The sequence below is a fragment of the Oreochromis aureus genome, linkage group 11 (assembly GCF_013358895.1).
Source record: "Oreochromis aureus strain Israel breed Guangdong linkage group 11, ZZ_aureus, whole genome shotgun sequence".
Taxonomy (NCBI): domain Eukaryota; kingdom Metazoa; phylum Chordata; class Actinopteri; order Cichliformes; family Cichlidae; genus Oreochromis; species Oreochromis aureus.
The window spans coordinates 32,088,928-32,110,740 of NC_052952.1; the positions used below are offsets into that span (position 1 = coordinate 32,088,928).

General features: G+C 39.2%; 1 protein-coding gene across 2 annotated transcripts in view; it reads left to right on the top strand.

Annotated features, from left to right (window-relative positions):
* The first annotated feature begins 14,919 nt into the window (after positions 1-14,919).
* Positions 14,920-21,813, top strand: part of dgkb (diacylglycerol kinase, beta) — an 81,314-nt gene continuing 74,420 nt past the window's right edge. For both annotated transcript variants that reach the window (XM_039620027.1, XM_039620028.1), the window contains exons 1-2: positions 14,920-15,320; positions 17,785-17,924. In XM_039620027.1, coding sequence (XP_039475961.1) covers positions 17,855-17,924 — 70 coding nt within the window. In that variant the 5' untranslated portion in view covers positions 14,920-15,320; positions 17,785-17,854. The remainder of the gene's footprint in view (positions 15,321-17,784; positions 17,925-21,813) is intronic.

Genomic DNA, 21,813 nt, shown 5'->3' on the forward strand with positions numbered 1-21,813 from the left:
ATGTTGTTCCTGGGATCTGCTGGAGCCACTCACCTAGCTTGGGAGTCACCGCACCTAGTGCTCCAATTACCACTGGAACCACTGTTACCTTCACCCTCCACATCTTCTCGAGCTCTTCTCTGAGCCCTTGGTATTTCTCAAGCTTCTCGTGTTCCTTCTTCCTGATGTTGCTGTCATTCGGAACCGCTACATCGATCACTACGGCCGTCTTCTTCTGTTTGTCTACCACCACTATGTCCAGTTGGTTAGCCACCACCATTTTGTCCATCTGTATCTGGAAGTCCCACAGGATCTTAGCTCGGTCATTCTCCACCACCCTTGGGGGCATCTCCCATTTTGACCTCGGGATTTCCAGGTTATACTCGGCACAGATGTTCCTGTACACTATGCCGGCCACTTGGTTATGGCGTTCCATGTATCCCTTGCCTGCTAGCATCTTGCACCCTGCTGTTATGTGTTGGATTGTCTCAGGGGCATCTTTACACAGCCTGCACCTGGGGTCTTGCCTGGTGTGATAGACCCCAGCCTCTATGGATCTTGTGCTCAGAGCTTGTTCCTGTGCTGCCATGATTAGTGCCTCTGTGCTGTCTTTCAGTCCAGCTTTGTCCAGCCACTGGTAGGATTTCTGGATATCAGCCACCTCCTCTCCTAGTGTTGTCCACCACATCCCCACTGAGTTCCTGATGAAGGCTCTTAGGGTCCTGTTGATCTTGTATAGGTCTAGGCATTCCAGGATCCAGGTAATCAATCCAGGTAGTGCACAGGTTGGTCAGTCTAGTCTTGCAGTCTCGGCTGACAGCTTGGTCTACCAGTAGCTGGTGTTTCGAGCCTCTGCCAATCCCTTTCTGTGCCCCACTCAAGTATTGACCCATGTGCCTGTTCATCCTAGCCCCTATGATGCCTGACAGGGGCTTCCATGTGGTACTGAGGCTGGTAGTTGGATGGGGCCAGTCCCTTCTGGGGGTCATAGGGGATCAGGACTGTCTGGCCTTATGTCTGTGAAGGTTCTCAGTCATCCAGGTCATCGTAGTCAAAGGAGTTTGCAAAGAAAAGCGTCTGGACTTCTTTAAGTTGCTTCTCCAAGCACGACATCCCAGTGTACTTCAGACCCAGCAACACACTCAGACACAAACTGGTTCACCCGAAAGACAAAACTCCAAAACACAGACTTAACAACGTGGTGTATGCTGTACAGTGCAGCGAGGAATGCCCAGACCTCTACATTGGAGAGACCAAACAGCCACTTCACAAGCGCATGGCACAACATAGAAGAGCCACCTCCACAGGACAAGACTCAGCAGTCCACCTGCATCTTAAGGATAAAGGTCACTCTTTCGAGGATGCCAATGTTCACATTTTGGACAGAGAGGACAGATGGTTTGAAAGAGGAGTGAAAGAGGCCATCTATGTCCACTGTGAGCGACCATCTTTGAACAGAGGCGGTGGTTTACGACACCATCTGTCTGCCATCTATAACCCAGTTTTGAGTTCCCTCCCCAGACGCCTTAACGCCCACTCACATCCTGGGCCATCTGACCTCAGGAATTCACATGACAAGGTGGGGCCAGGTTTCACAATGGGCTCACCCGAAACCCTGGCTGATTAGGTCCCACACCCGCTTTCACACCTGGGCGCATGTGATCACCAGGGGGTCCTTTGTCCCTCCTTGGGGGGATACTCCCACTGGTTTTAAATCTGGGACTCTCGGCCATTTGACCTTAGAACTGAAGAAGCTTCTCGGATGAGAGGTGAAACGTCTTCAAGCAACTTAAAGAAGTCCAGACGCTTTTCTTTGCAAACTCCTTTGACTGTCTGGCCTTCTGTTAGCCAGTTTACACCCCAGATTTTTTCACTTTACAGCTGTTATCTTTGTATTTTTAGGAGTTTGAACCAAATGATCATTCTTTTTCCCTTTTCTGTGTTTATTTTTAGTCAATATTAAACTAAAAAGAGACAAGCACTCTTCATTTATTGACATATAATATATGCAATAGAATGAGTACATATTGTTCCATCTGTAATTTCTATGTAAAGAGACAATAAAAAAACATTAACAACAAGAAAACCTAAATGTATTGTAACACTCAAATATAAATATAAAGATATACTTAAAACAATATTCAACAAACTTGTAAGGTTGAGATCTGAATGCTCCACATATGAATGCAGACGGTGAATTTACCACCCTCTTTGAATGGCAAGTCTTTGACATTATTTTCATATGTAAATCATAAGACAAATTCTCTAGGGGTGGTAATACACATCCAGTAAGTCACTGTGACATACTTGACTAGAAGACCAATAGTGATGCTGTGTAAAAGAAGGAGATGAGCAGATTCTTCTTTCTGATGAAGCTCACATCGTTTACTACACGCAGCAAGGTGTTAGAAAGCTTCAATCACTTGGCCAGTAGTTGGATGGGGCCGGTCCCTTCTGGGGGTCCTTAAGGATCAGAACTGTCCGGCCTTCTGTTAGCCAGAAGGCCGGACAGTTTAAATGGTTCCACAGAGGCAAGCTCTGAGCACAAGATCCATAGAGGCTGGAGTGCATCACACCAGGCAAGACCCCAGGTGCAGGCTGTGTAAAGATGCCCCTGAGACAATCCAGCACATAACAGCAGGGTGCAAGATGCTAGCAGGCAAGGGATACATGGCGCCATAACTAAGCAACGTATGTTGTATGTACTTGCGCAAGTATTTGGAAAAGTACATACACTGTAGGCAAATGTGTGTTTATGTGGGCTTAAACTATAGTTCATTTTGATGGGGTTGTAATTCACATTACTGCCCCATGAAATCACCAGATTAATTACAGTTTTTAGAAAAAGATCCAAATGAGCAGAATCCCACAGAGCTGGAAACATCTGTTTCTTCTGTCGCAGAAGTGCTGGTTTCTGTGGCTTCAAATATCTTAACTGATCTCACTTTAACTTCCAGCAGCTGTTAATCTGCTAATCAAAACACTTACTGTGACATGACTGCTAAAAGGGATGTGGCCAGGCATTCAACTTGCTGCAAGGGTTGAAACCGAGGTAGGCATCACATAGGACACATTTCACACATTCTTGTACCTTTTACATTATAGTGGTGCCCATTATTCATGAAAACAAAACTGTCATGCCTTGTGGTGTTTTCATCTCGCCAGCCTGTTTCACCTACTGAAAACATCATTTAACAACGTTTCAGGCAGTCTTAACCAAAATGAACCCCCACATTTAGATGCAGTAGTTAAAAACATCCAAGTAATATTTCTTTGTAGTTGCCTGGTGATAAAATGGGATAACCTACAATGGAGAGGCAGTGTTCTGCTCACTGTAATTTAAGGTTGTTTAACATTCCTCTTTTCTCACTTTAAACCTTAGTAAACAAAAATCATTGGAGGCAATTAGCTGTTTATCTACCTCTCACACAATTTGCAGACTACCCAAACACAAAATGCAGCAATTCGATTTCAACAATTCAACTTTTTTTCAAGGTCTATTAAGTCCAAACTCCAACCTAATATTTCTGGCTTACAGTTTTTGTGGTGCATTAACTTAAACATACAGCAAATGGAAATGAAAAAGACAGAAAACCAAAGATGCCAGTCTCAGTTTCCTGAATGAATGTTGTGCGTATTCGTGCCACAGTCCTCTCACTTGAGTCCTGGCAAAGTCTTCATAGCCTGTGTCCTGTTGTTGGGAAGGTTTACAATAGTGGTGTTGGTTTTAATAAATTACAAAATAACACAAGCAAAATGACAGAGAGTATTGATATTACATATTGAAGTATTTGCATTATTTTGTGCAGGGGTTATAACATGAATGTCATCTGATAATCCCTTCAAATTTTTTGCAAACAAGCTAAGTACAGCTCCATAACACTGGTGGTGAGGCCTGTGGAGGAGACTGATGCCTTTAGCTAAAGCTGTCACTCTGAGTCAAATTAAGGAACCTGATTATGTGATGGAGGGAATGCCCCCCTGGCTAAACTTTGCTAGACCCACCCCTGCACAGTTACCAGCCGTCAGCTAAAAGGATCCTGGTGTAGAAAGTAATATTAAATAAATTCTAACAACAGCTTATCAAGCTTAAACGTGCTGCTGTTGTTCAGCCGCTGGTTTCCTCTTTCTGGTGCAAAGTGGGCCAAAAACAAAGAAAGAGGAAACCAGCGGCTGAACAACAGCAGCACTAGCTTTTAATAAATAATTATCTGAATCTTACGGTAATAAACGGTAATAAAAACTATTATGGAAAACAAAAGTGTTGTTGACACCTTCATACTGTTTTTCAAAATCCCGACTCCTCCATGCTGCCTAATGGATCAGTCATTAGGCAGTTAGTTTGCTTCAGGCTTGTTATGTTTTGTCTATTTTTACAAATCATTTCTGAGGGGGGAAAAAAAACCTAAATGGAAATGTATGAAAAGAGTTTGTTTGGGATGCATTACAATTCTCTTTATACAACAATAAATATGGAACAATGGAAACATTTTAGGTATAGATGTAAAATGTGTCATTTTACTAGAAATATAACAGTTAATTTGTCAAGAGTCCTGTTCAGCTGTGTTCTAATTCTCTGCTTTCAAAGGATGTATTGCTTTCATATTTATCCACTGACAGGATGAGATGCTGGCATATTGATCCCAGTGTGAATTAGCTTTCACCTTACTAAACAGGCATAAAGGGAATTCTGCCTAAAGCTTCAGTGAATAGATAGAGGAGCTGGTGCTCCAAATACTTGATCAATAAGACATCAATAAGAATTAGATCTCTCCAGGCTTGCTGCAATGTAAAAGAGAACAAAAATAAACCAGGAATCATTTGGTCCTCCACAAGTAATTGCTGTTATTTACAATGATAACCTCTGAATTACTTTTGTGATCAATTCATTTGCTTAAGTTAAAAATGTTTTGACCTAAAAGTTGTTAGTAATGGTACAGCTATGAATAATGCCTGTAAACTTGTAAAAAATGGAATATACAAAGGTCTTTCAGTGAAGTCATGGCTATTAATATCTGTGAGTCATACAACAGAGTTTTAACTCAAAGTTCAAAATCTGTCATTCAACAGTTTCCATCTTTCCCCACCAGATTGTGGCTCCAAGTCTCGCCTATTGGAGAGATGCAGTAAATAATTAAACAGATCCAATGAATAGGTGCATGTAACAAGCTAAAACTTCAGTATAATTGTGTGTATGTGTGTGTGTTTTATGTTTTAATTGCTATTTGTGGGAATTTTTTCATTATTTTAACAAGTGTGAAATTTTCTATAACAGATGCAATGTAGGCATCTGTTTTAGAAAATGTTAGCAAATGTTATTTAAACAAAAGCAAATGGTATTTGAAGAGTCTATTTTCAGCCGTGGATTATTACACATTTGTTGCCCCAGGGAAGTATTTACTGCAGCAAATATGGAACCTAAGTGCGAACATCCATCACAATAAAGGGAATCCATTGCTGTGATCTGTGACACAAAGGCTATATAACAGTTTAGATACATGCAATATTTGTTAGAATGAGTAAATTATGCATTTTTTATCTTTTTATTGAAGAAATAAAAAAAAAAAAATCACATGGTCTATTGAAATATAACATAAAAATATGTAATCCCTGAATGTACAAAACTGCTCAATAGGCAAACTATAAGATACTTTGGACCTGAAACTATCTGCCGGTGAGAGGAAGATGAATCCCCACTGAAGGCTGCATCAATAACTTCCGCTTAAAACATCCATTTACTCAGTTTGAAAGTAGTATTCTAAAAATGTATCCCTTCACTGTGATGGCAGTAAATCAACCTCCTCTTGTTCTTTCTGCTAATGTACTCTCAGCAGTACAGTAAAAATTCTCATTCTACACTGTATAAAAAAAAAGAACTATTTTACGAGTAACAAGTTACTTTTATTTCAAGTAAAATTATGTGAACATACTCAGTCTACTCATTCTGAAACCAAACATTTGCAACCAAGAGATGAGATTTTTTTAAAAAATCCTCCAGCACACCAGACTCATTACAACAATAATTGGAAATGCAAAAAAGCTCCATACTGGATTTTCCACAATCTGAAGTGCCGCTTAATAAAATGTGTCATTCCATTAGGTTCATCTTAGCAGCCATAAAATGTACTACAACACATGTCCACACTGTTCACATTTAAGATGATGACTTCTTTCACGCCTTCTGGCTATGTAGCCCATTTCAGGGTTTTTAGTCAGAGGTCATGAACACTTGGCTCCATCCAGAACTCCTCTCTGCTCATAAATTTCTCCTCTGAGCGAGCTCTCCACACTTCAAGTCAGACACTCGGCCTAGTTTGCAGCATTTGTTTTTAAAGCCTGAAAATTAGCCAAGAGCTTATCTGATTGAAGAGACAGAAACCATCTATCACCCTATAGATGAATTTGCTGACTAAACATCAGTTTCGAGAATCTCCAACGACAACGTGCTCTCACTTCTTACAGTTTTTTGCAGAGTTGTTTCCTCCTGCTTTGCACTCAGACAGTTTAATCAAATCAATCGTGTAAATTGATGGATCCTAAATGTATTACTGATCTTGTCATTTGTACTGCAAAAAAATAGAAAATGGTAAATGGAATGAAAATATGAGGTTGGAGAGATGGCGAGGAATGCAACTCTTATTCTGCTCTCATGTGAATAAAGGTAGCGTCATGCCAGTTTGATAACATCGCAGCACTTGTTAATGTAAGAATGTGTTCTGCTCACTGGGTCGAGGACGAATCACATCAGCAGTGGTCATGAAAACCTGAAAACGCCTGAATGCACCGGCGACTCCACCAACCTCACCTTTGATGTGCTGATCATTGCTACAGTACCTGGAACAAACACACACCTGATCATCGTTAATATGGGTGCACAGTGCTGTATCTAAAACCTTTTTTTGCTTTTTGTTATTTTTTTTTAATTCCACTTTAATTCAAATGAAGCATAAGATTTAGGAGCACACTTCTGAATCGTTGCCTTGCATTTCTTTTTTATTTACTACTCAGAAAGTCAGCAGCCATTAAATATTTTGATAAAATACCTGCAAATCTGCGGTCTGCTGTCAAAAACTATAGACATAGATGGACAGATGGTCACCTTTTGCAAGTGCACAATGTATTGTGGTTGTGTATCAAAGACTGCATCAGCTTGGAGAGAAGGCCTTTAAGGTCTATACTGTAACCACCCAGCAGGAAGCAGAATAGAATAGAATAGTGCAGAAATAAAATATAAATAGTAAAACAGCAGGAATAAGTAACAAACAGGAGAAATATATAAAATCAAGAGGACTATATACAAAGCAAGAGAAATTACATTGTCTTGATTGTGTCCAAACGGTCGCTTTGGTCAAGGCTAGTTCACAGCACCAACCTTGGAGAACAATCACGACTCTCAGGCTAAAGTGTTAGTCCCATAAGTACATGGATAATAGAAATTTGTGTGCACTCCTCCACAGATGTACCACACAGGATAAGGGTTTGAGGGATGACTGCAAGGAGTTGACACAATAAAAGTAATGCACCATTAATGTTTTTTTTAAACAGTAAACAGTGTATGACTATTGATATAATTTTGGTTAGAAAGGCTAAATGTTAGGAAAAGATGCTTATTTTAATTTAGAGATTTGAAACTGTATCAACAGAAACATAAGCATACCCCAAACCTTTGATCTATGAGCTATGAATTGTAGAGCAATGAAAAACACTGCAGTATTAGCCCCTATTAATTTTATGACATTAAAAAGACGTTTTATAGAAAATTAAATTCACATTAAAAAACTGTTTGTTTAGTATTGCACACATGTTGTTTGTTTTAATTTTTATATGAATGCTGTATTAATAAATTGACGTCATTCATCAGTTACAATGTTATTTGTCTATGTGGTTCCCTGTTTTTTCTCCTTTTCCCTCATTACATGGCAGATGGGAAGAGTGAACAAATGTGATTTGCTCCCTCTGAGCCAAGAATGTTCCAGTGACTCATCCTAAGTTAATACTCTATAGTTCAGTGCTCTCTATGGGGACAGACAGAGATCCTACTACACAAACACTGGCATGAATTTGTAAATGTGGGCACATGTAAACACCCCTTAAATACATACATGTACAGAGGCTCCAACATTTCATGGCTATGCTGTATTTCTGTATTTGCTCAGTGTGTAGCGGATTGCTGTGCCCTGCAGTCTCTGCTGTCTGAGCCATAGGATGATGTGGATGATGGGCACAAAAAACACAAATTTCTTAGATTTGTGTCATCTGATACATGAAGAATCTTATTTTTGTTTTACTGGTGCTTTAAACATATAAGCTTTGTTCACCCACAAATATTTTTCCACTTTAAAGATTTGCAAATTACACAAGCATAGTTTGTCACAGCTGAACATCTAAAAGATGCTCTTAGCAAACACTGGTGCAAATACCATGACAACAGAAACAAAGATACAACCATGAAACAATGTGTCAGTGGTTATACAGTCTGTGTCCTACTATATTATTATCACTATCACTAATCAATATTTTAAAATACATTTGTATATAACATTTTAAAATGGCTAGTATTTGAAGCTTGATATTCCTAACATATTTTTATATGTTTTCTACATTATGCTTAAATATTCTGCATATATTTTAATTCCCATTCACCAAAGATCATTGCTCACATATATAAATATGGTAAATGGACTGATTCTTACATAGTACTGTTCTACTCTCGGAGTAGTCAAATCACTTTTTATACAACGTGCCTTATTCACCCATTCACACAAGCACTTTCTCCCTCGCTTAAGTGCTTTCTATCTACCAATCGCATATATTCATAATATGATGGATGCATCAGAGAGCAACTTGGGGTTAGTAGCTTGCTTCTTGCTTGCCCAAGAAGGCATGCAGACTGTAGGAGCTACCAACCTTCTGGATAGTTGATGACCTGTTCTACCTCCTGAGCTACAGCCACCCTGAATTTAAATATATTTGTATATGAACACTGAATTAAAGGGGTCAATGTTTAGAATTAGGATAAACAGGCCAGTACTTATGAAAATGTACCCCACAGTGGGATCATTTTCAGAAACCAATAAGAAGAAAATTTGTATCATCTAAACTGATTGGCCTACAGCACCAGCCTGTTTGTGCTTGCCCACTTGGCCTTGTTATAAATTCGTATGCTTTTTCTACTATATGGCCACTTTCAAGCTGAACTGATCCCCTGCGGAGATGTTTTAATACAAAATCCTTAGGAAGCGCAGAAACTCCTGCTCTAAAAATAAAATAGATATCCATCTTCAAAGAACTGATCAAGCATTTATTAAGAAAGATAAAATAGCCAGCGAGGAAGGCAAAATTGTGACATGTTTACATTTACATTTGCCACATTGCTTTGATGAAAAGTATCATATGTAAATATCAGATTGTATGGAGATTTTGTCTCATATAAATGTTTGGAAGATCTTCAGTTGGAGTCATTTGCTGAACATTGAATCTGACACACTGCAGGGATGAAGAAATATTGCACTACAAGGTATAGATTTTTTAGATTTTTAGATTTAAAACTCAATGGATCTATTTGGACATGTTTAATTTGGTTATGCCTCTAAGTATTTGGAAGTCTAATTGTTATAACAGAGGAGTTACATCTTCTGCAACATGTTCAAAACTGAAATTAGTTGTGCATTTTAGTCTCCCTTCCATAACTTCCTGTACACATTGACACACTTCCTCAAAATAACTGCTGCCTAGTGTTTACACATGAATGTTGCTCTTCCTCGTAAAGCTCTTTGGCTTCTGCCTGTAGATGGATACATGGCAAGTAAGCCCCAGCTGTCTGTGACCTAGCCAGCATCAATCTGACCAACTCCTCCGGGAAGAAAGACCAAGGGTCAGCCTCTGTAGATGCTCACGACTTATATAATGGTCCCTTTATGATTCTGTCTATCTTCCACACCCAGGCTGTTATTTATAGCACAAAGGAAGAGTGAAGTAGAACTGATATGGGCTTTGGACATTTGTTTGAGAAAGAGGTTTGAGTTAGAGAACCTAAAATTGCTTTCATTGCAGTATTGTGTAAAAAAAAAATATTGTGTCTGCCCCACATATATATAATGATCTCATAATGATGCAGGTCTGTTGCTCCTGGAGCTTAGTGACATCTGAGGGCTATCTTTTGTGTCATCGGGATCTAGAATGTTCGGGAAAAAAAATTCACAAATAATTCATTTTTTATAAAGAACTGAATTTGACTTGAGCTAAATCGGTGCCACTCTTTAAAATATTTAGGCTCTAAAAATAAAGTGGCTGTGCTGAAAAATCTATATTTGGCATAATGCCAGTAGGCTACAGCTCTATTTGAATTATTTATATTATAAATATTTATGTTTTACTTCCTTTCTGGCAGGTAAACACCACTGGGGCTGTTGCTAAAACAAGAATGCTAAAACAATATTATGCATATCTAAACATTTACTGGAATAACAGTTGCAGTCTGTCACGTCTCTCCACTTCTTGATGATACAACATATAATTCTGACAAGTCTGCACACATTCAACAAACCTGCCCGCTTCCCTGCCTGGTTCATATAATCTAAACATTAGTAATCCAGTAGATCTCACTTAAAGCACATATACATTCATACAGTGTATTAAATGCAATAATTTTCCTCTCTCACACACACACAGTACTTTGCTGCAGCTGTGCTGGCTTCAGTCTGTGTTACATATTTAAAATCGTATTTAAAAAAAAAAAATTTTTCGTTTGAACTTCTTTGTAAAATATTTTACTTGGTTAGCCCGATTGGTAATGTTAGGGTAAGCGAAGCCACCTTCGTAGAACAGGCCTCACTTGTATTTGTGTGTATTTGTGTTTGGATTCATTAATATTTTGCAGAATCAGTATGACTGGTTTGAGAACAGGCCTTTGTTCATAGATTTTTTTTCTTTTTAATGTTCTGTTTTGGTTCGGTCTCACACTTCCCACTCCCTATAGTCTAATTTGAAACTGCACTAAAAATTCTTTGATGAACCTGCCAAGCACCGCAGCAAACTTAGTAATCAGCTAGCTGGTAAACACAGCGGAACGTTTAGCATCTAAATAGCCAGACATTTCACTGAGGAGTTGTTGGATACCAAGCCGGAGGCTAAAGAACAGTAAGTACTGACATTTAAAACCTTGTGTTTGCCTGATATGCAAAGAGGAAGCAGACGCAGCAATGTTGGCCAACATGTTCATCATTACAGCTTTACAAGCTGATAAGAGCAGTGTCTCCTTACAGCTTGCTGCTTAAAGTTTACTTTGTGTAAATAAACTTTAATGATGACACTCATGTAATTTTGTTTTTCCTATAATAGATTTATTTGTTTTAGAATGAACTTTGTACTCAGCTGTGATCAAATGTCAAATTATACAGTAAAATAGGCCAGATCCTGGCTGCGCATCACTCTGAGAAGCAGATGTCTTGTAGTTAGTCACTGCTAGTCACATGTGAAGGACATGTCAATATTTCAACTGGCTCTGCCACTCTGACACAAATGTAAACGCCCACATGACCTACCCAGATAGCCTGGAGGCGCCACTGCCACACTGCCAATATCTGGGTCATTGTTCAGCAACCTTTTATGAAACTCAATTCATGCTGAGGCTTGTGGGTCAGATTAAATGCTGCTTCCAGTAGGTGGGAGGTTACATAAAAGGTTTCAGTGTACAGGTTATCTAAAGGTGGGCTGGTAAGTGAATAGGATATATTAGGTTTGTTCCAAGAAGTGAAATGCTTATTACTCTCAAGTCTTTTTCTCTGCACAACACTGAGTGAAAAGCAGAACTGCAGGGCAAAAACTGTTGCTGAGTCACCTTCATGTCTACTGCAGAAGTGTTTTGTTGTGAACATAGCACAAAACATTTCTGCTGCACACTTGTGTTTATGCGTTTGGGACTATCTTTTAATCCAGGCCCCAAAATCAAAGTTGGATGACACCCTTCATCATCTGAAATATCATAAAAAGGAGCGACGTCAAATCTTTATAACTACCACAATTTAAGCTATAGTGAAAAGCCAGCTGTCAGTTGAGCTCAGACTACAAAAGCACTTAGTGTGGCTGAAAGGGTTAAACGTGACTCATTTTTACGATAGACATTTCCTGCATCAAACCAACACTGAAACTTGATTTCGGTTAAATTTGTGCCAATTTGTGTCATTCTGTGCCACTGGGGAGATTTCTTACATTTCATATGTTAGTGGTGTGGCTTTAACCCTCTGACTTCATTACTATTGATTGCTTCAACTGAGGCCAAATTGAGCTAATTTGTATGTGAGCACTCAGCATGCATCTCTTTGAATAGGAGTATCAGCTAAAATGTCTAAAATGTCAATGACTGTGTTTTGAATATTAATGAAGGATGAACACCCATCGCCTAAGGAAGCTGTCCCTCTTTTTTTTTAAATACAGCTACAAAAGGAAATGTTATTTTAATCTTAGAGATATGCCTGTTTGAAAGCCAAAGCAGTTTATTCCCAGTGAGGCCAAACCTTTATTTTCTATGGATAGTTTATCGCTCTCAGGAAAATTCTCCTGTCTGCTGTTATAAGTTGGTATGCCATCCTGTGATGCAGTCAGTACACTATGTAGAAAAGTGGTAAAAATAGCTCACCAAATAGTTCCTAAGTGTCTTTCGTAAGTATAGCCAGGCAGGCAGTTGGACTGATTGACCATGCAGGTTTTTTTGTGATTGTTCAAGATAGAAACTGCACCAGTGCTAACGGCAAAGTGCAAAACATCTACAGCTCCTCAAATAGAGAATTTGTTAATTTAAGGTAAAAATTTGCATTGCACTTTTTCAAGCTTTATTACCGCTTGGCAAGTAGTAAGTGAGTTTTTGCAGACAAATCAGCTTTTCCATGCAAATTACAGGCAACTGTGACAGTCTGCTCATGACCAAAGCAAAAACAAGGAGGTTTTTGATGAAGCAACCTCTTTGCAGACAATTTCAGCAACCTGCAGGAAGTACTTGGGAATTGGTCAGGGATTATGGATTCTTCCCTAGCAGCCAGTGTTTACATCACGTCCTATTTGGCAGACAACTCTTGGGTTATTTGTTTATGACATCACATGAGTAACTTTTATAGGACTAGTCAAACTCCTTTGACTACGATGACCTGGATGACTGAGAACCTTCACAGATATTTTATAGGACTAGCAGTCTTTTTGTAATCACTGCTTTCACCACCAGTTAAGCCTTCAGATAGATTGCGTTTTCTGAATTGGCTTAATTTTCCAGACACAGATGCTGTTTACTGTTTAAGCCGATGTCTTTTTTAAAATATATGTATGTATATGTATATATATATATATATACATATACATACATATATACATATGCAGTTTATACTTGTAACCCACCTGTCTAACTTCTTTTAATGTTTAGTAGGGAGAGGTTCTTGCAGTCTTTGATTTCTTTGTTTCATGGACGCTCAGTGAGTTTTTTACACCATCCTACTGCTTTGCAGATTTAATCTCTGTAGGCTTTCTAGTTCATATTTAAAGTTAGTCCCACTGCTATTGTGTCCTCTTCAGTTTTAATGATTGTGTTGTGTTCAGGGTGTGTGGGGAGAAGGGGGCTGCATTTGTACGTAGCCTTCCAGTAAATCTGACTGTAGTGGTGGTAAGACAGAAAGTCCTTGATCCACACAAATAGGAAGTTATTGAAACCACAAATCGACCTATCAGCTAATGCAGAGCTTTAGTCAATACAAAGCATCCTCACATACTATGCCCTCTTCTGTTTAAGATAGGTCAATGTGACATGGAGAGCCATGGTGACGGCATTCTCTGTGGATCTATAAGCTTTGTAGGCTTACGCTACACAGGGGTAGGGGAAAGGTGAATATGTTCTTTAATGCCAAGCACTTTGACATGATGGGTTTCTGAGCCACTAGTCAGTCAGACATCTTGTGCTCATAATGTACCTTATCTCATGTTGTTTTGGTATTGTTGTTGATATTGTTGCTGTGCTTACTGTTGCAAATCAATATAACCTATTAATTAAAATTAAAATTACACTGTGGCTGAAGCATCGTGTAACTGTTTTGTGTGTCTATAACTTCAAATTAGTAAGTACAAATGGATTTATAGCCGCCAATGTTAGGCCCATATATTTATAGATTAGCTACATTTAACAAGCTATTCTAAAAATCACAAATCTCATTATTGACTGTACTCTTTTGATGGGTACTGAAAACGAGCCATTATCAATTTACCAGTGGGACTTTTTTTTAGTCTTTCAAAATAAAATGTTTGTATCCAGTAGATAGAAATTAGACTGATTTGTGAAAAACATCCGACAGACACTCTTTTTTTTTTAACTTTTTGATGAAAATGCAGACATGTTTGCGCTTTTTGCTAGAATGCTTTCATATCTGTTTGATGTTATCTTTTTGTGTCCTCTGTGCAAAAATGGAAGAACAGAATGGAAAAAATTGCTCACAAAAACCGTGCCCTCCTCCTCCACCTCCTCCTCCACCTCCTGTGCATCATCTCTGTCATTTTCTATTTCCACTCTATTTGTCACCCTTTCTCATCTTTCATTCTCAACTTGTGCTTCACCCTTCACCCTCTCTCACATCTCTGTCTTCATCTTTCTGGTTTTCCCACCTTTTTTCAGCCCTCTGGAGAGAACATCCTACAGGTTGCTGCACTTACTGCCTGCCGTTTGGAATGCTAATGTGGTCGGCTGATGCATGACACAGTGACCAGAGTGAAGATAGCTTGAAAGGAGGAGGGAATTGGGGAGTAGTAGGGAGGGAAATGAGAAAGACAGAGCGAAAGCGAGAGAGCATAGGACCTCCGGGTTTTCAGGGGAAGGAGGGGAAGGTGAATAACAGAGCAGTAGAGGGGAGGGATGGAGGGATGTGACGTGAGCGAGCGGGAGTATGGAAACTGATCATTGCAGGCAGAGCAGCGCTGGATGATTTTGCTCTCCCTCATCCTCTGTCTCTCTCTCTCTCTCTCTCTCTCTCTCTCTCTCTCTCTCTCTCTCTCTCACCACCCCACATCCCCTGCGATACTGCTCTGACCAGACTCTGCCTCAGAGAAAAACAAACACTAACCCATCCACATACTCATACACTGACAGGAAGCAGAGAGGGTTGCTGCTGCTCCTTCCTTCCTCTTTTTCTTACACAGATACACACTCTTCCACTCCATCTAATTACACAACACCCACCTTGCCTTGCAGCTAAGAGAAGATCAAGAGGAGGACACGGCAGGAATGTGAGTGAGGAGCTGCATCTGAAAACGCCTGCCCAAAAGGACTCCTCCCTCATCTGTCTTGGTGATTAACTCCAGATCTGCAGCAGGTGAGCGAGGCATGTTGAATTCTCATCTGATTCCCTGTGTTGCATGTCGCAGTGGCCACTACCTACTGATTCTCTGTGTCAAAGCATTAGTGGTGTCTGAGCTAAGATCTTCTCCAAGTGGTGTGTAACACATGGTTCCACATGTTATCTCCTCACTGCACTACTAATGGACAATGAAGCTTATCTGATAACATTTGCAGAGCTGGGTTTTGTTCAGAGGATGCCAGCTGAGTGTTTTTGTGAGGATGCTGTGCAGTCAGGCAACGCCGGAAAGGAGGATGATTACAGTGCAGTGCGAAGCAGGAACGTACTGCACACACCAGTACTATATTTGAGATTGTATCTCTGTGCTGGAATTAGACTCAGTGGAGATCTGATATAAACAACAAGATTTACCATCAACTCCTTTTCTTTTTTCTTTTTTTTTTTTTGCTGCCTCTGCAAAACATTAAGAAAGACAGTGCAGAGCGTTTCTAGTTTAAGCTCCAGAGGCAGATCAAAGTTTATGTGAGGGAGGCTGATTCCCACGCACGCAGTGTGTTAAGGCAGCAGCACCGGTGGCTTCATATTGTGTTGCTTTATCTTGGCTGTGTAGTGTATATAATAATAAAGACACTCAATTATGTATATATGCTTTATTTAGCCTATCACCTCTTCAGAGTAACTGTGGCACAAGCTTTCTGAACATTCATTCACATACGTATTTACACACACACACACACACACACACACACATGCTTCCATGATCTTAGATATGATTTCAAACTAAAGTAGACAAATTCATACCTCATACCAAGCACATTAATGTATATTAAAAACACACAAGCATACAAACACACACACACACACACACACACACACACACACACACACACACACACACACACACACACAGTTATTCTCCATGAATGAACACTTGTTGATCCAGAATTTCAGTTCCAAGTAATTGGGTCAAATGCTTCACAGGCAATGTGAAACACACGCGGACATACACACACCCACACGGATGCCTGAGTGACACCTACAGAAACATCCAACTGCATCCACATTCATTCCACAAAAATAAAAGGGAAGCAAGGTGGATCTGAACAGCAGAGTCGTGATGTTGACTGAATTGGTACTACTTCAGAGATGTGTTTGCATTGAACGGATAATTCAGCGTGGCAATTCAGTATTTACTTTAATTAAAGGGCAAAGATCAGTGAGGCATGCTATTCATTCTCTTACATGATATATAATCCTTCTGAACCACGTTCATAATACTCTCCTGTCAAACCTGAAATTAATGTTTGCACACTTTTGTTTTACATGTCATTGATGTTCTGTGTTTTGCCTTTGCTAAGTGCAGCACAATGCTTTACATCAGCCGCAGACTCTGAATCGTTTTGTTTGACATCATGCTTTAAAAGCTGTTATAATGCAGACAAAAGTACTGGTGAAGCACAAACATTGACGCCACTTAATTTACCTCCAGTGAAACCCTGGATTTTGGACTCTGCTCAAAAATGGAGGTACCTGCCTACAAAAACCCATTTAGCCTGAACTTGATCACGTTGTCTTCATAGCAACCACTCAGGATGATGTTTTGAAGCAGCACCAAGGCAGATCTCTATTCTTTTAATGTCCAAATTAGGATTTTCTTTTTTAAATACAAGGATCCCTCCACTTGTTGCAGACATTTCGTGATGTAACCATTTAAGCTGACTTTAGATTCAGGGCTTATTTTCTTTCCTGCAGTGCTGCACATACATCACACCCATGGTCGAATTATGTATTTCTATAACTGGCTTTTTTTTTCTGCACTCTCTTTATTGAAATGCATATTCCAAGTGCAAGGTCCAAAACCACCAAAGCAACGATAGGCAGGAATATACTAGAATATTTGAGTTGTGACATTGTGTATAACACAAATATTACACTTCCTGGGTTGACAGTTGTAATGACATTTTTCCTAAGTTTTAATTTTCATAAATTTGAATTGTGAATACATGGGACTAGATATCACTTGTGTCTTTTTTAGTGCTGGGATTTGTTTCTATGTATAAAAAGATCTAATTTTTTAATGATAGTGTATTTCGTACCAACATGTCTTAAACTTTAAATTATTCATCCTGCTCTGGCTGACAAACATGAATCTCAATGCTTGAAACACCAAGATCTAGCAGAGGAAGAGGGACATTTTAGTTGAGATGGCAGCTGCAGAAGGAGGAACAGGCAGGAAGAAAAAAATGTGCTCGGAATATCAGAGGAAAAATAATGTATCTATTTCTTTATTGCTTTAAAATGTGCAAGCAAATGTTTGCTTTCTCCAGCTAATTAGAGACTATATGTAATCCTATTGTGTCTTATTCAGCAACAAAGCTGTTGCGTCTTACCAGCTTTGCGTTTTTTTAATGACATTATGTAAAGAAAAGATGTCTGTGGGGGTGAATGGGGCTGATTTTGATGTCTTGTTGTGTTCCAGTGTGAGACTCCCTGCTGTGTGTTGCTGCACGGGGAATGCACGGTGGATATAGAGACGTGGCCTGAACACAATGAGCAGCCAGGACAAATGGGTCACGCTGACCCCAGCTGAATTCGCCTTGCTACAGGAATACACTCAGTGTGAGTAGAGGAGGTACTCTCAGTTTGCATCTGACTGTGTTATGGAAGCTGTGCTTTTTCTTCAGGGACAATAAGAGGTGACATTACACAGTCAGGTTGATATCTGTGTCCTTAAACTGCAGCTTAAAATCTATATTGTATACAAAAGTTGGACTTGCAACGGGCGTCTTCTAGTCTTACTGACCATTCAAAGTACTTTCACAGCGCAAACCACTTTATCTGCCTTACATAAATGGGCAATTTAGAGTCACCAGTCAATCTAAGATGCATGTATTTAGAATACCAGGATCAGGGAGAACTCAAAACTGCACACAGGATTGACCACAGCAGACCACCTTAAACCTGAAATCGTTATAATGGCCAGCAGGAAGACGACTCCTCTGGTTCCAAAAAAGCAGCTTTCTCATATAGAAGTCCATAGGACAATGACTGTTTGTCATTCTCGATGCCTCAGTAAGCCCTTTCCTAATAAAATTCTGATCTCAGTCATTAGTTTCATGTGGTAATAAATACAACATGAATTTTGTAAATCCCTATTAGAGCCAAAAAGGAAGAAAAACAAGCAGAGCCCCTCTGTTTGTCAGGCAGATCAACCTTTTACTCATTGCTTCCAGTTTCAACAGCAAAAACGCTCAGCTCAATCTGTCACGACACTTGCTACTTCAGTCTTTTTGTACAGTCTATGACGAGACCACAGAACCATGGTAACCTCAGAAAATTTGCTTAGATTCTTCTGAAAGGATGAATTTTGTTTCATGTATTTTTTTCTTTTCATAACCACAGTCAGGTAGCTTGAGAGTCAATTATTACAAAGTATTTGAGATGGTTTAACCTAAAGATAGGAGACTTGAACTTCAGTCTCTTGATCTGGTTGGTGACTTGATTTCTACTGTGTACTTTTTCCATGTCTTGCAGTAGAAACACACCAATATGCTGTCTTGGGAATGCTTAAAGCCAGATTCATTGTCTGGTTTTGTGTCTGGTTTATTTAGTCCTATGGCTAACCAGAGAGGGTTATGAGAATTAAACTAAGGGAGAGGCAAAAGAGGATGGACTTACGTGCAGTCTCCCAAACACTGTGTCACCAAACAGTCATTATTATTCCCTCTCACCTTTTCTTCTGTTTTTCTTTAGCAAGAAGATTTATTTACATCATACTACTCCTTATTAATTATTTGTGCTGAATGTGCTGAAGGTATAAAGTTTTGTCTACATTCTGAGTGCAGGATTTAAGGTGAAAATCTATTTGGTGACATCTTAATGAACTGTAGATCATGTACAGGTTTAAGTTATATACACAGATCCATCTTTTTAACTAGTTTGTGTTCAACTGTGTTTTCAGCCTATATTCTGACAGAAGTTAAATCAACAAGTTTCTTGATGTTCTGATCCAAACGATAAACAGTTGAAATGTCGAAGTCATGCACGGTGACTCCTCTGTGTTGCCATTAAAACACTTTTCTGTTCAGGTCTGCATGAAACATGCTTCTCTGTAGATACATCATGTATATTCAGAGGAGGATAGGAATATGAAAATGTTTCATTGTTTTGATTGAAGCTGACCTTGATCTTTGAGCAGATGTATGAGTGAAAACATTTATTGTGAAGAAGCAGAAAACTGTAATTGACTTTCCATCAGCAGATTTTTTTTTCTTTTTTAATAAAAGAGATACTTGGGATTAGATATGTAACTGTGCCAGTAACTATACATGGAAATTTCCTGTAATTTCTCATCCCAGCATTCTGGAGAATATTATTCTCTTACTGGGAACTATACAATAAGATAGGGCCTAATTCCACACTTTATACTTAGAAATGTTTTTCCTTACAGACAAAATGGATATGCATGCAAAATTACAGTTTCATGAAATGCATGCACCTGCTAGTTTTGTTTTTACCACCATGTTTATCTTAGTGAATCAGAATCATTTTAAATTGAAAAGCCTGGAGTCTATATTTGGAATCAGCATGCTGTTACTGCCACATTTCGTTTACCTCAGGGTGTATCATGGGGAGAGCACTGAAACTGAGAAAAGCGCGATCACTCACTAGGCCAGTTTTAGTTATGGACAGGGTTGAGCTAATCCCACCCAAAACATCTTCCTGCACAGCCAGTTAAAAGTTGAGAAAGTTGTTTTCAGCCAATTGAAAAAAGCACAGAACACACTTCTGATTGGAAAGACAGATTATAGCCCACCTCCAAAGTCTCCTATTGCACACCCTTTAAATGCAATCAGTTAACACACAGAGGTGCTCTTCTCCCTTAGTTAACCTCGCACTTTAACATAAGGATAAATCTTCACATCACATTTTTTTCTTTTTTGCTGCAGTTTGGAAAATGAGTATTTTGCTTCTGCTAAATCCATAGGAGAGTTTTCCACTAGTGCTTCTTTTCTCACAGGCTCCATGACACTGAGACAGAGCCTACGACTGTGTGCATGCATTCACTTTTCCAGTAGATGTGTGTTATGCATTTTATTCTTTTAAAAAAAGGATATTTTTACTTGTGTACTATTACCCCGGCAGTGAATGAGCATCATAACAACATGAAAATAAAAAACAAAACAAAAAATAAAACAATCCTGAGAGAGGAGAACCTACCAATTGAACAAGGACTCAAATCAGCATCTACACGTGACATGTCAGCTGTTATAACGTCAGGTCTTTGTGTCACCCATGTTGCCCTGCTATTATTTATGACATGGCAGGCTGGAATTGAAAGCAAAGCTTAGACTGCAACAACTAAGGCAATGAATGTTTTGTTCCCTGAATGTTTGAGGCCTATAAAGATAAAAAAAAGAAAAAGAGAAGGAAACTTGTTCTTGAGGAATATCACTTTTGTGCATAAAATACAGGAGTTATTTAGAAATAAGGTTCTAATAATAATTTACTCTACGTGCCTTTCATATTCAAGTAAATGTGTTTTGTAATTAATTTAAGTCACTCTTAGTTAGTTTCTAATTGGGAACAGGTTGACATAGTTTTCCTTATATAAAAAAAGACAAGAATTTGACCTCTGCAACAACAAAAAAGATGGCTGTCCTGTTTGCTAACAGGCTGAAACATTAAAGCTGTTAGGGTAAATATATCCTAGACTGATCCCTCCACAAAAAAGGAAATAGATGACGTATCCTGCTCGAACTCTCTGCTACAAAAGCAAAACAAATATGTTTAAGTATCTCCTCATTAACTCGTGTCACTGCTTTGTTTATTTAATTTTCTCCAATTCACACGTGAGTTTTGAGTTGAGGCAAGTTTTCACTTCATCACTGGAAGTTCTTGGAAAGCTGGCAGGATTTCAGCATCATGCCTTCCGTAATCCTCCTCATAAATGGAAGCAAAACCCAGACGTTCCCGTGCACTACGCACAAACACATATTCTCTCCGATAGCATCAAACCACCAAGGTAACAACAACAGTGTGTCTGTTAGTGTAAACTGCAGTGCAGTTAGATTCACTGTGGTTAACATCAGTTGTTCTAATTATATAATCTTGACATTGTAATTGCCTGCTCTAACTTGTCCTGCTGATGTAGAAAACCGAAGCTGCTGAAGCGTTTAATCTTTGTGGCGAACTATGATTGATTCATTTGCAGCCTAACAATTGGCTTCCCTGCTCACCAGGCTGCGCTCTGGATGCCTGGAGTTTATGTTACGCTCCAACATGTTGACACATTTCATCATTTGAAATGGTACCAGGAATGGAAAATATGATGATACCTGGCACGCTGACTGCAGGACGCCGTGCACCACCCACACATAGTTTTGGACAGACGCTGGAGATACGAACACCAGTCACAGTAAATCGTTTAAAGTGAGACAAATTATGGAACTAGCTGTGGAGAAGAATACTTGTTACGTATTCAGTGTTTCTACAACCTAAGTTGTGT